General features: G+C 38.5%; 3 protein-coding genes across 7 annotated transcripts; 2 read left to right on the top strand and 1 right to left on the bottom strand.

Annotated features, from left to right (window-relative positions):
- The first annotated feature begins 970 nt into the window (after window positions 1-970).
- On the top strand, window positions 971-2,672 carry LOC135632986 (VQ motif-containing protein 11-like). The gene has a single exon (XM_065141955.1). It carries the CDS (start codon window positions 1,803-1,805, stop codon window positions 2,556-2,558), a length of 756 nt encoding a protein of 251 aa, XP_064998027.1. The 5' UTR covers window positions 971-1,802; the 3' UTR covers window positions 2,559-2,672.
- Window positions 2,659-10,157, bottom strand: LOC135632984 (synaptotagmin-5-like). Of its 4 annotated transcripts, XR_010494868.1 has the most exons (15): window positions 10,040-10,157; window positions 9,839-9,964; window positions 8,582-8,686; window positions 8,442-8,492; window positions 8,195-8,315; window positions 6,537-6,658; window positions 5,710-5,811; window positions 5,561-5,635; window positions 5,396-5,475; window positions 5,153-5,303; window positions 4,851-5,081; window positions 3,811-4,110; window positions 3,621-3,734; window positions 3,205-3,416; window positions 2,659-2,785 (listed from the first exon to the last, which is right to left on the bottom strand). XR_010494868.1 is itself a non-coding variant. In XM_065141950.1 (14 exons), the coding sequence occupies exons 2-14, from the start codon at window positions 9,941-9,943 to the stop codon at window positions 3,273-3,275; spliced, it is 1,701 nt and encodes a 566-aa protein (XP_064998022.1). In that variant the 5' UTR covers window positions 9,944-9,964; window positions 10,040-10,157; the 3' UTR covers window positions 3,038-3,272. The 4 variants fall into 4 exon arrangements, 3 of the variants coding, with proteins under 3 accessions (XP_064998022.1, XP_064998023.1, XP_064998024.1); XM_065141950.1 differs by lacking the exon at window positions 2,659-2,785 and having other exon boundaries at window positions 3,038-3,416; XM_065141951.1 differs by lacking the exon at window positions 2,659-2,785 and having other exon boundaries at window positions 3,038-3,416; window positions 5,159-5,303.
- A 1,099-nt stretch (window positions 10,158-11,256) lies between these two features.
- LOC135632985 (probable glycosyltransferase At5g20260) lies at window positions 11,257-13,100 on the top strand. 2 transcript variants are annotated; one of them, XM_065141954.1, is made up of 5 exons: window positions 11,257-11,511; window positions 11,587-11,732; window positions 11,877-12,231; window positions 12,309-12,649; window positions 12,774-12,939. In XM_065141954.1, the coding sequence occupies exons 1-5, from the start codon at window positions 11,281-11,283 to the stop codon at window positions 12,790-12,792; spliced, it is 1,092 nt and encodes a 363-aa protein (XP_064998026.1). In that variant the 5' UTR covers window positions 11,257-11,280; the 3' UTR covers window positions 12,793-12,939. The 2 variants fall into 2 exon arrangements, with proteins under 2 accessions (XP_064998026.1, XP_064998025.1); XM_065141953.1 differs by having other exon boundaries at window positions 12,309-13,100.
- Window positions 13,101-13,406: the final 306 nt, after the last annotated feature.

Genomic DNA, 13,406 nt, shown 5'->3' with positions numbered 1-13,406 from the left:
AACTTTTTCTTTAAGATAATAAGTTATTGGATATGCTTAATTAGCATTATCTATTAAGAAGGTAAGTAGTTTTGTATTTCTTCTTATCCCTACTTTTTTTTTTTCCCTCCTTGTGAAGGGTGATGGACTCATTGCAAATTAGAATTAGGTAGAAGAAGATTTTCTCCTTCTTTTTTTTTTTCTTGTAAAAGGTGATGATCTTATTGCAATTACTTGTCATGGGAATATGAAGAGGTAATGTGATGGGAGGGAGACACAAATGTCATCCAAGTGGGGTTCACATTACATGCCACTTGATGGAGAGCAACACCTAATTCATGGATAGCAACCTAACCACAAGTAGATGCTATTCCATCCCCACCTAACATTTGGAAACATTTCATCATGTTGGAGAAGGTAGAAAAGCATTATGGGAGAAAGGTAAATGTTAAAGAATTTCCCCTTGAAAGTATAAAAAAAATTACCCTTTTGAAGAGTAAAATTGTTATTTTTCATGTGATAGACTTTTTTCTCAAGTAATATACATTTTTCATTGGAGCATTGCATAACATGCATTTTAGATGTTTATAGTAAGACCAAAAAAACTAGCTTATGTTCTCTCTTTAGAACAACGATAGTTAATCGACCGATTTAATATGATTTTATATATAATTTAACATCTCCTAAGTCTTATCTAAAGCTAATGATGTAAATATCAATGGAGGAATTTTTGGAGAAAAGAAAAAAATATATTAGTACAACAATTCCAATCATATGTTTTAGAGGTTGTGGAAAGAAAGAAAAAAAATGATCGATCGACCTAACAGAATTTCTCTGAAAGATCATTACAAAATTCTCAAAATACAAATCCAAAGGAAATATGCCTTCAAATTTATCGTTAATGATAGTAATTAAAACATATAAATGTTGCTATAAAAATGCCCTATCATAGCACATTAGGGCCATTTCTTTCATGCTATATGGACATGTTCTACTTCTTATCATACATTGTCCAACTAAGATCACTTGATCGCCGGATATCACTGATGGATCATGATAGATATTTCACCTTGATATTGATCCAAGAATAGAGCCACCATTTGAGACCAACACTGCCTCCCTTGTCATTATGTTTATGAATTCATTAGTTACTTATATCGAGTATCATCAACATAAATAAAATCGTCAATATCAAGTTCATACTCTTGTCCAGTATTGATCATCAAACACCACCTCAGAAACACGTAGAAGCCGCATGGGTTGGTCCCACATTCAGGACGAATCAGGTATCGACAGGTTACGAGACAGCATGCACTATACCTCGCGGCATGAGAAGAGCTCAAAGTCCACCTTTTCGAAGTGACGCTACATAAGCGACACCCATCCGGCCGGCCTAACCTTCGGCTGAGCCACGGCAAGCAGCCACCAGCATTTTCTATCAAACAGTGACGCTCCACGTATTGAAACGCGAATCATCTCCGTTCCCGGAGACGATTAAAACCGTCTACCGTGTTGCGGGACGAGCAACTGATCACTCTATGCTACGAAACAAAAGGCCTCTTCATTTCCTCACGCAACGCCAGCTTCGGCGAGGGAGTCTGCAAACTGCAGAGATGAGAGACAGTCGCTGCGTCTCATCGAAAAACGTGCCTTCAGGGAATGGAAAGGGAAATGGCTTCTTCATATCCCTCTCCTTGTGAGCAGTATCAGCAGTACCATCTCTCTCTTAATACTGTAGACTTATTGTCCGTCAGGGAGTGGGATGAAAGAGACAAGATATATATGCACATAAAGATGTGAATTGAAGGAAACGGAGAGGAGCAATGTGCAGATATTACTGCAGCTTTTCGGGCTACAGTATAAAGCAAACCACCGTCTCCTTTATTCCACACGCGCTGCTTCTCAGCCCTTCTCCTTCTCATGCCTTGATCTCTTTCTGCTTCTCTTTACCACCTTCCATGGCTGCTCTCTTTCCTGGCAGCGGGAACAACAACAAGAGCACCGACAAGTTAGACGCCGATGCGCTCTCTTGCTCCTCCGCCGCCGTCACTGGCAGCGCCGGCGATAACACGACCTACGTGCACGCCGACCCGGCCAACTTCCGAGCCTTGGTGCAGAGGCTGACCGGCCCCGCTGGAAACTACTCCTCCGTCCACAAGCTGCCTGTCGCGAGTCCCGCCGCCGCTCGGAACGTGCGGTCCAAGAGGCAGAAGCTTCAGGAGAGGAGGCGGGCATCCACCAAACTCGAGATCGACATTGGCCATTCTCTCTACCGCGCCAGCACGACGACTCGTTGCTACCGACCTCATCATCACCACTGTTCCAATACAACAGTAAGTCGGAGGAACGGAGACGAGGTAGGGCTCCTGCTATCTCCGATATCCACCATTGACTCTTGCTTGCTCGCCTATTCTGCGAGTCCAACCACTGCCACCAAAAATGAAGAGGAAGATAGAGCGATCGCAGAGAAGGGGTTCTATCTGCACCCTTCTCCTGGGAGTAACAACGGCGATCCACCAAAGCTTCTCCCATTGTTCCCTCTCCATTCTCCTAAGAACTCCGTTTCTTCCTCGGAGTGATTGCCCCTTTTTTTTTCTTATTCTTATCGTTGCTGTCATCCAAGTTTAGTGATCTTCACGACTGTTCCAAGTGCAACAGAAGTCACAGAAGGAATCACGTCAAGAGTTGTGCTACGTTGCCTTAAGATGTGTGCTGAGTCTTGCTGTTTGGGTAATTCGGGCTGACTTGGCTTTGAGGGGAAAATGCCCAAATTATGATCTGACGAAACAATATGGGCCGGTGTTACCTGGTGGGTTTCGGGGTAGATTCATTTTTTATCAGGATCCGAATCCGACAAGGAATCACATGAATTAAACTTTATATGAAGAGGCAAAGTAATCATAAACTCGTCCACAATTAGCTGGTCACAGTGCAACTTAGTTGAATCCTATAAAGATGTTCTATACTGAACATCACAAGTCTATACGTTACAAGATTATGAATACTTCCATCACATTTGTAATGGACTAGGAAATGTTATTTATGGATCGAAGTATACTAACCAAAACTGCTGAGTTGAAGTCTATGATGCATATGAATTATTGAATGAACAATGATAGATATCTATCATTCGATGCTCTAGCATGGTCACACACAAACTGTTTATAGCAAAGACGACATCAAAAGAAGATAACAGAACAAAATGAGATTTACAGTGGATTTTACCTGACGATTGGTTGTAGAAAATAATGCTTCAGACCTTCAGCAGGAGATTGTAGCAATGCCTTTTCCATCTAAGCTCGGTAGATTGGCAGTGGCGTCCACTTGAAATGCAAATTGAGTCTTCCAGATTTTGCCCCCTCCAAAGGGAAACTATCGCTATATTCTTTTTCCACTATTACCTTTGTCAATGTCAGAATACATCTGCCAATATAATCCTGAGATCACCAGAATGATCAATAAAATGATTGGTTAATAACTCTACTGTACAAATGCCAAAAAACAGACGAGAACCTCCATGTCATTTAGAAGTTTCCAAGTTAGTGAAATACTAAATCCAAGATGCAACTAAAAGAACCTGTTCTTAGTTTTCATCATATACTCTGTAACGGCAATATTTATTAATCGATGAAAGAAGGTACCTTGCCAAATGTGTCATGATCCCAAACTTCCAAGATTAGCATGTCATGCAGCCCATCTTCCACGACAAAGTCAAATGTCTGGTCCCATATTGGATTCAAACTTTCATTCACAACCTGCATTTTGTCATATAATTATGAAGCCAAACTTGAAAGAAACAAAAGAATCAAATCTTATAGTCCAGGAAGTTACTCTTGTTTTGTTGTTGATTGTGCTCATTTTTTTCATACTAAGCACAACATATGGGTCCGACTTTCCACTCATATCCATGGCAGGCAAGTTATTTGCAGAAATGACAGTAACAGAAAGTACTCCTCTCAAAATAACATCTCGCTTCCTGTTTGTTGGTGTCCTGTGAATGTGACTGGCCTTAGTTCTACTCTTTCCAGATTTGAGAGCCTTCTCCAAAGAAGTCATAGAGAGCTGATGAGCAAAAGGATTGACATTCTCATCCTCCATGTCATATGGGCAGTATAGAAGCTCAAGGTGAACCTGTATTAAGAAGTCACAAAATCAGATAGATATTAAGATTTCAGGAAAAAAAATATACACTTTAGTATTACATTGATGGCCTCAGTCTGGCTAGTTATTTAAAAGATTTTTTTCCAATAGTTATTTAATAAATGATGTTATGATCTAGTACTGCAGATGAAAATGAACTAGTGACATAACTTTTCACATAAACAAGCAAATAGTAGATGGAGTATGATGAGGCTTAACAAAGTGAAGATTACCCTCAATATATAATTCCACTCCATAATAAGTAGCACATAGCCAGGTACATAACAAGGTCCAATTGCTGTTTCCTTGATTTCCAACATTCAATATATGTAAAATTTTGCGATAGTAAAAGAAGTAAAAAAAAACAACATGATAGTACTAATTTTCTTCTTTTGTAAAAAAAATGAACTTAAGGGTACATCTGGAAAAATGTAATAAGCAATATAAAGTCCACCATAATTGTCCAAGTTGTGGAAGAGTACAAACTATACCATGATAGGAAAGGATTTGTGCAGTAGAATGTAAACCTGACAACACTACTAATTATTCCTTTTATTTATTCTTTATCACCCTACAAATTAGTTGACTTCAGAGTGAATTGCATAATACCTACACTTCTCAATGATGTATTGTACTTAACTGTCCAAGTACAAAGAATGTCATAATTATGGAGTTCTACAATAGAGCAACATGAACTTTCAAATGATCTATAATTAAAGTGGCCAACGGACCTGACCCCGGTCTTTTTTGTCTCTTTGCACTTCCAAATCTTTGACAAGCTTCAACCAAATATCTTCTACTTTACCAGGTTGAAGGTCCTTCAATCTGACTCGAGCACAACCAATTAGTTCAGGTGGCCTGACCCCATCATCATCATAAATCTTTACTACCAAATTTTGTGTGGGTACATCTTCAACCACAAATTTGAAGTGCTCATTCCAGATAGGATTCAAATCATTGCTCTGTCAGAGTCATAACATTAATAGAGAACAGAAAAGCTTCAAAATTTAAAATAAGTTGCAGGAAGACTTACTATTACTTTGCTTATCTTCATTCTAGCACGTATTGGACGTATATACAGAACAGCGAATGGATCAGATTTTCCAATGATGTCTTTGTTTGTCAAATTTCTAGCTTGCATGAGCTTTACTTCCAATATTCCAACTGGTCTCAGTTCTAGGTCACTAGATAACATATAGGAAAAAAAACCTTTGATTGACTCTGAAATATAACCAGACCATAGTTTTTGCTAAAATCATGGAAAAAATTATACTACCTGTAATCCCCAGGTAATATCGGAACAACTTTACGCACTGGCCATGATATAGAGTCTTCAATTGCATCATGAATTGTTTCCTGAATTAACCAAAGCATTACAAGTAAAAGAACAACTATGTATAAAGGAAATTGAGAATGTGAATAGGGTGGGGAACTCTGGAACCTCAATAGCATCAGAAATTCCAGGAATTGTTGATATTTCTCCACCAATAACCTTTAGCGTGAAATCCAGTTTTTTCTACAACCAAAGTATTATATATTTATTCTGCAAATAGTATACCAGTAACAAGTAACTAAGGATAAATATTGTACCTTATCTCTCAAAGAATAAGAAACAGCTCCAAAGCAGGGAAAGTGTTCAGTGAGCGGTTTAAATATTACATGGAAAACCCCTGTGAAGCTAATATCTTTTACCTACAATGAAGATTGGTTAGTTAGGATTCATCACTAGAAAATTTAATGATTCCACTCTTTGAAAATATTAAACAAGAAAACTCACAAGCATAATAATCTAACTCACAGAATAACAGGAGACACTAGCAATAATATATTATAGCTCCTCAGGCTTCAGACATTTTAACACACATATTACAGAAGAAAAACAATTTAACATACGTTCTGTAGTCAATCCCGATTTCAAATCGATCTTGTGATCCATGAGTACATGATATTTATTACTTGTGTTAAAATGATTGACAGAAAATGTTATCCATATTTTATGTTTTTTAATTTAGTATTTTTATAATGGTTTATTTTAAATCTTAAAAATATATTCTCAACTCAATTTTTGACCTCATCAATCCACTCCAACCAGTCTCACTGGTCTCAATCGTCATTGGCAAATAAAGAACCATATATCAAAAGCAGAATATAGAGGATAAAACATGATGGTAAGTTTTGATCATGGAACTATATTGCCTTACTCTTTTATACAAGTACAAGAAACCATTAGGCTTTTTATGTGTGTACTTTTCAGATAAATATGGATGTCACTGATCATGATTACATTGGAGAGAAACGGATCATAAATAACCAACCAGCTGACTCAAACAAAAGAGTTCTTTGAGCCTTTGATGTACTAATTTCTTCGAACATCAGAATATCTACACTTCCTGTATAGAATATATGAAAAGAATCACCTGTACAGGAAGCACAACACCAAGTTTTGTTCGAATATCAAGAACAATGTTTGGATTACCATCCCAATTCAAGTCCAACTCCATGGTAATCCCACACCCATCATCTTCGATTATTGTAACTCCTACGAAGAATGACATAATCATATATGTGTCTGTTAACTAACCACAATCAACTATAGAAGTATAAGAGAAAAAAAAACATTTATTGAGAAAGTACACTTTGATGCCATCTAAAAGCTTATTCCCTTTATGGTTATCCCTCATGTTTGCTTTTCTGTTCCCGACTCTTGTAAAACTTAATGACTCTTGTTTACAGCCACCCTAAGAATCTTGTCAGGAATGTTACTTATGTTGGTCTCATTTGAATTAACTGTTGTCAACTTCTTACTTGTTTGGTGCAATGTTATATCTCTCTTCCGCACTCATTTCAACCAGCATACTCCAGAATTCTTACAATTTTAAATAAATATGCATTCTTAAACTCTGCATCTCATAATTCATGGAGCACATTCTATACAGAACAATTTCATCTCTTCAGTAAGTATCCACATAGACTTTATAAAAGAAGAATACTTCCAGAATATCTGTTGTGTTTGTTATTCACATGTCTATGACCCTAGAAAGATACAAAGAGAAAGAAAAGTAAGGTTTTCTGCAATATGGTGATGACACCTTACTGACAGCAGTAAAGCCTATGCTCAAATCCTTATTGACTTTCCCAATGGATTTCTACACCATCTGTATTCAGCAAATACATTCATAAAATTGTCTATTATACTGTTTATATTAGGCATTCAACGATTAAACATATTTAGATAGAGTTTCTAATTTCTATAATATATAATCAACATGTTTCAGTTTAGTGATGCATTCAGCTATATAGACAGCTTTATTAAAAGAGTGATTTGTACACTGACTTACATGATTTAGACTAACCGCACCAACACAACCTGATATTTCAGAAAGGAATCTACGTTACTATAGTGATATACCATTTTTATACCAGTATATAGCACAGACTGGGTTTCAATTCCATTGCTTGATTAGTTGTAAGTTGTAACTGTCTGTAATAGTTCCATCTATTTATCACACAATCTATAAGAGATCCCAGAGGTCCAGAGGATCGAGTGAGAACATCTGGGATTAAAGTAACAGAAATATATGCAACTCCATAAAGTATGAGATTGGATGTGTACAATATGATATGGATGTACAAGTCATTACACACTTCCAATAAGCAATTTCCAAATACCTCTTTCAGGGGATAAATCGGCTTGAATCAGTCACAATATTAACAATGTCAACTATAAATAAAACAATTGACAAAGTTCTGCAATGGAAGTGGTTAATAATTTTGTAAGTGCAAGTAATAAGTCGGAACAACATTATATAATCTTCTGTAACTCCAATATACAGCTTGAAGAATAAGAAAAACATATCATGTAAAAGGACCAATGGTTCATTATAATTGCTTGAATACAATTTAAGTTTAATATGCATTCATTGCCATGTAGATTCTGCTTCAATGCTGCAGGATATCTTTGGTCAGTATATATAAGGCTTCTGAAAATCATGATTAATGAGGTGATCATCTAACCAGATATAAAATCTATCGAAAAATTGCATGATTTTTCAAACAAGTATTCACAAGGCACCACCTGTAAACTGGGGAGCAACAGTTCCAAGATTTAGTTTTGAAAACTTGAATGATGATAAGATGGCTGATTTATATTGTTCAAGAACTGGCTCAATAGAAGTCCGAATAATCTCAGATGCAGCCTGCAGCAACCACATAATGAAACAAGGTGGAAGTTATCCAGTTAAGAGCAGGACAGTCTCCATCCAAGAAAACTAACTGAAAACTATCAATGACAATGAGATGCTGTAGAGAAAAAAGCACAGAACCTCATTGACATAAGGCCAGATTTTAATCAGCTCATGGTTAAGCCATTTTAACTGAAAGAATAACACAGTATCATTATCCATTCAACCAAAGTTTCACAAGTCAAAGAGTAAAGCATATAAACAAAACATAATTTAATTACCTTCTGACGATGTGAGAAAATTACCCATGATGGATAAAATGCAGCTGGAAAAATCTTCCTTGAATCTTGAAATGACATCTTGCTAAAGCTCGCTACTGAAGCAGCCTTCACCAAAAATAAATGTTTTGCTAATTATGTAGGATTAGAAAATATATATGCACAACTGAACAGTATAACAAGCTCCCAAAATTATAGGCTTTGAGACATTAAAAATTACTATATGGTTTATTCATAACACAAAATTTTCAAGGAGAAACTTGCAACAACTTTTTTATTCATATAAGCGGAAACAACTAAAGAAGTTCCAGAAACATTAACTTACTCCTATATGTCCAAGGCCAAAGTAATAGAGTTTCAAATCAAAGAAAAAAAATGAATGTGATATAAGTAAACTGATATAATCACTATGTTATCGAGTATTATACCGACACCTAAATTAGAATTACAGATTCTTTCACTGAAAATGAGTAAGCTGAACATACTTGAGACAACACTTCCCAGAAAATTTTCAGTTAAATAACTTCAAAAAATTAGCACCAGATCAACAATATAGTTTAATCAAATGATTGTAGTAAGACATCGTAACAGATTATTGTTCTTGTAGTGAAAAACTATTATTGTTTGATCTGAGGCCCAAGAAGACCTTAGTTTATGCTACATTAGTTGACAGAGGACACTTATGTATAAAAGAAAAATCACTCATTTATAACAAACTTTAAGGACATCGACAAGTAATATTCAGTTATATATTTCCGATACAAATGGACTGTGTGCTTTGACTTTATATAAACCTTGTGTTGGCGGAAGCCTCATGCATGGCCACCACAATCCCCAATGCAGTGCAACGATGATCCTGTCACTAACATCACCAGAATCCCAAGTGCATGTTACCATTACGGCATCAAAATCCCTTACTATGTACAACTTGACAAGCTATAACTGTAACTAAACGGAGACACTTGTATTTACAGAGCTCGCTTGGTTCCTTGATCACCTAGTCAAGGCACCATGTTACGATAATTGAATACGACACGATGAACATCCTTCACCAACCAATGAAATTGGTCACAGATGGAGCATCTGTAATTACGGTTGATCCTAAACGATGATCAAAGAAACATTACACGATCAGGTAGCATTAGAAGAGGGGAAAAGCATAACAACAATCACCAACCTGCAGAAGCACAGGAAAAGCAAGGCGGTATAGAAATTAGAACAAATGGAACGCAGAAAACAAGGGAAAGGGAAAGGAATCACCAACTCGCGGCGGCGCTTGGACCGCGAGGTCTCCGATCGAGCAAAAGCGATCACCAGCCCAAGCCCAAACGCAATCCCTAGGACGATCCCGACGAAGAAGGACATCCTTCTCTGGGACTCAGTCTACTGCAAACACCGAAGCAGAGCAAGAAAGGTTGAGATGGGATTGACGATGGCGAGGAGAAACGAGACCTAACTTGCCTTTTCTAGTTCGAATTGGTCGCCACAGAGAACCGCCTTCCCTCGATTACGACGTAATGATACTGTGGTAGCGAGAACGTTCGCCAGCTTCGATAGACCAAAAAGCGACTAGCGAATGTTTCTGTGAAACGCACGAGCGTTTCTTTGTTCGTTTCCGGCGTTTCCCCAAACGACATTTAAAAAATATTACTTATTTCTTTTTTTGTATTTTTATAGAAACGAATAAATTAAAATATATAACTAAAATCGAAAAATAAAAAATATATATGATAAATTTATTTAAAAAATATAATAATTATATAGTATGGTCTATATAAATATTAATTAAAATTTGATAAGAAAATTATCCATCTTCAATTAGAGCTTTATAAGTGGCATAATAGTCAGACAAAAGAAAAAAAAATCCCAGCCATCAATCATGCCATGTCAGCATCAACATGATAGAAAAACATTTGGCCTATCTCATTTTCAATTTAACCTAAATCATTTTGAGAGTGACTTAATTATTGAAGTGACTACGTTGGAAACCCATCAAGATCACATCAAAAAACCTCACCCAACATTGATATCATATGCATAGACACAGAATAGTCGAGCCAGCCCAAGTCAGATCAGAACCAAGTCACATCAATCAACCAGCCAGTCTCCCGCCATCTTTCTCTGTCAAAACTTAACTTTTGTACTTCCTTTTCATGAGAAACAAAAGAGATCGAGAGAGAGAGAGAGAGAGAGAGAGAGAGAGTGGAAACACTCCTCTCCTTGTTCAGTCTCTTCTCTAACTCTATTACTCAACATCTGATTCCACACACTGGGATATGCCTAGCGATTTGCATCATACGCCATAAGAGAGAGAATGGAAACTCTACTCTCCTTGTTTGGTCTCTACTCTCCCTCGACCTGCACTTACCAGCTACTGTAACTCTTTGACTCTCCATGTGATCCCACACGCGGATATGCCTCGCGATTTGCACCTTTCGCCATAAGATAGCTTGAGAATTGGAAGAGAGACTCCCATTCTCCCAAGATTTCTGCGACGTGAGAGTCGTGGCAAAAAAAAAGGCATAAATCTTGTCGCTGTAATCGAGAATGGGATAAGCTGGCCAATGAATCCCTTTTTGCGTACGCGCAAAACGTGAGCACGTGGTTAACATACAATGGCTTTAGCCGACATGATCCATACTCGAAGACTGGGATCTAGCAAGAGCGATGTATGCCGATCCATCAGGAGCTGACCAACATCAATGGATACCATGAACTATCTCTCCTACTTCGCTCCTCTTTCTCTCCTCCTGTTTCTGCTCACATCTCTCGCTTTCTTCGATCAAGCTCTGTTCTACAATTTCCACAGCTTCCTTGCACCTTTAGGTAACGCCCATGAACCTCTCTCAGTGTCATCCTTGAGTTCCAGCTCTGTAACTGGTCACGTGGAGCTCCAAGTGCTCGACACCAATAAACCTGAACTTGCTCACAGAGTAAGTGTAATCAAACACTGTATACTATCTATGATCTGATGTAAGTTCAGGTGATCAACCAGCTGCCATGGACAGGTCAAACTGGGGACTGTAGAAGAAGGTCTTGCCAAGGCTCGAGCGGCCATTAAGAGGGCAGCGTTATCTCGCAATCGCACTTCCAGCGAAGCCCAGGATTGGATACCCAGAGGAGCTGTGTACCGCAATGCTTATGCCTTTCACCAGTTGAGCGATTGCAGTTGATGCTTGTAGGCGTAGAGACGCAATTCCATCGTAGCTTTTGTTTTGCTAGTGCAAGACAAGAAGAAGATAAAGTAGATTAATAGATTGATGAAGATGTCTTCTCTGCTGATACGACTGTGACGCAGGAGTTACATTGAGATGGAGAAGAGGTTCAAGGTGTGGATATACAAGGAAGGAGAGCCGCCCATCGTCCATGACGGGCCGAGCAAGAATATCTACGCCATCGAAGGCCACTTCATCATCGAGATGGAGCGCGAGCGCAACCCCTTCGTAGCTCGCCATCCCGCCGATGCGCACGTCTTCTTCCTCCCCTTCAGCGTAGTCAACATCGTGCACTTCCTCTACAAACCTAACGTCACCGATTACCGGGGACCCCTGAAACGATTGATAGCGGACTACGTCGCCGTCGTAGCTGATAGGTACCCTTACTGGAACAGAAGCCTCGGTGCCGACCATTTCATGGTCTCCTGCCATGACTGGGTAAGCCTTTCGAACACCCACTTCAGATGTTGTAATGTGGGTAACTGCAAACCCTATTTCCTGATGGGATCATTTAGGCTCCACACCTCTCGGATGCGAACTCTGACCTTTACGAGAACTCCATCCGGGTGATCTGCAACGCGAACACATCTGAAGGATTCAAGCTGGGAAAGGACGTGACGCTGCCGGAAGTGCATCTCCCCGGCGGCGAGCTCTCACAGCCAGCTGCAAACCAGCTCCACAATGAAAAGACGATCCTCGCGTTCTTCGCTGGTGGCTCGCATGGATACATCAGAGAGATGCTGCTCCACCATTGGGAAGGGAAGGATGAGGAGGTGGTGGTGCACGAGTATCTACCCGAGGGAGTCAACTACGACGAGCTGATGAGCAAGAGCAAGTTCTGCCTCTGCCCCAGCGGGTACGAGGTGGCGAGCCCAAGGATCGTGGAGTCCATCTTCGTGGGATGTGTGCCTGTCACGATCTCTGTGGACTATCCACTTCCCTTCTCTGATGTGCTTGATTGGAGAAAGTTCTCTGTGCAGATACCGGTGGAGAAGATAGCGGAGATCAAGGCGATACTGAGAGCGATCCCGGAGAGTCGGTACAAGAAGTTGCAGAAGAGGGTGACGCAGGTGCAGCGGCATTTTGTGGTGAATCAGCCGGCGAAGAGATATGATATGATCCATATGGTGCTTCATTCGATATGGCTGAGAAGGCTAAATGTGAGGCTTCCTTATTGATATGGCACACAGTTTGGTGAAGAAATAATTCGAGGCAATTAGTTCTTCCTCGAGTCAGCATGATATGAACTTTAGTTGTGAATTTTGGAAATTTTATACGTATCTTTTAATTAACGTCATCTGATTATATTTAAATAAATTTCCTAGCTAAATGACATGTACTGTTCATGTAATACAATACTCTTTTCTATCTCTCTCTCTCTCTCACACACACACACACACATATTTATATATATGGAAAAGATTTTACTAATAATATAAGGATTACTAGCATTTTAAAATAACAAAGCTCCTAAAACCTAGTTTTTTTGTGTGCCAATATATATATATTTGTCTAGTTAGATTTTTTTAAAAAAATCATTTAACAAACAAAGTTGATATTTTATTTTATTTTTTAATATCATATTTAAAAAATTAAATAACAATATATTTTTA

The sequence above is a fragment of the Musa acuminata genome, chromosome BXJ3-3, assembly GCF_036884655.1.
Source record: "Musa acuminata AAA Group cultivar baxijiao chromosome BXJ3-3, Cavendish_Baxijiao_AAA, whole genome shotgun sequence".
Classification (NCBI taxonomy): domain Eukaryota; kingdom Viridiplantae; phylum Streptophyta; class Magnoliopsida; order Zingiberales; family Musaceae; genus Musa; species Musa acuminata.
The sequence above is the reverse complement of the archived record's forward strand: the minus strand, read 5'-3'. Positions and strand labels throughout refer to the sequence as shown.

What these genes read in the sequence shown, in the direction of transcription:
- LOC135632986 (XM_065141955.1), top strand. Translation starts at nt 1,803, where the DNA reads ATGTGCAGATATTACTGCAGCTTTTCGGGCTACAGTATAAAGCAAACC.
- LOC135632984 (XM_065141950.1), bottom strand. Translation starts at nt 9,943, where the DNA reads ATGTCCTTCTTCGTCGGGATCGTCCTAGGGATTGCGTTTGGGCTTGGG. An exon ending in TCTGGCCTTATGTCAATGAG is followed by an intron (nt 8,316 to 8,441) that starts GTTCTGTGCTTT and finishes TGGTTGCTGCAG; the next exon opens with GCTGCATCTGAGATTATTCG. An exon ending in GTGTTGTGCTTCCTGTACAG is followed by an intron (nt 5,812 to 6,536) that starts GTGATTCTTTTC and finishes TCTTCATTGTAG; the next exon opens with GTAAAAGATATTAGCTTCAC.
- LOC135632985 (XM_065141953.1), top strand. Translation starts at nt 11,281, where the DNA reads ATGGATACCATGAACTATCTCTCCTACTTCGCTCCTCTTTCTCTCCTC. An exon ending in AACCTGAACTTGCTCACAGA is followed by an intron (nt 11,512 to 11,586) that starts GTAAGTGTAATC and finishes TGCCATGGACAG; the next exon opens with GTCAAACTGGGGACTGTAGA. An exon ending in AATGCTTATGCCTTTCACCA is followed by an intron (nt 11,733 to 11,876) that starts GTTGAGCGATTG and finishes ACTGTGACGCAG; the next exon opens with GAGTTACATTGAGATGGAGA.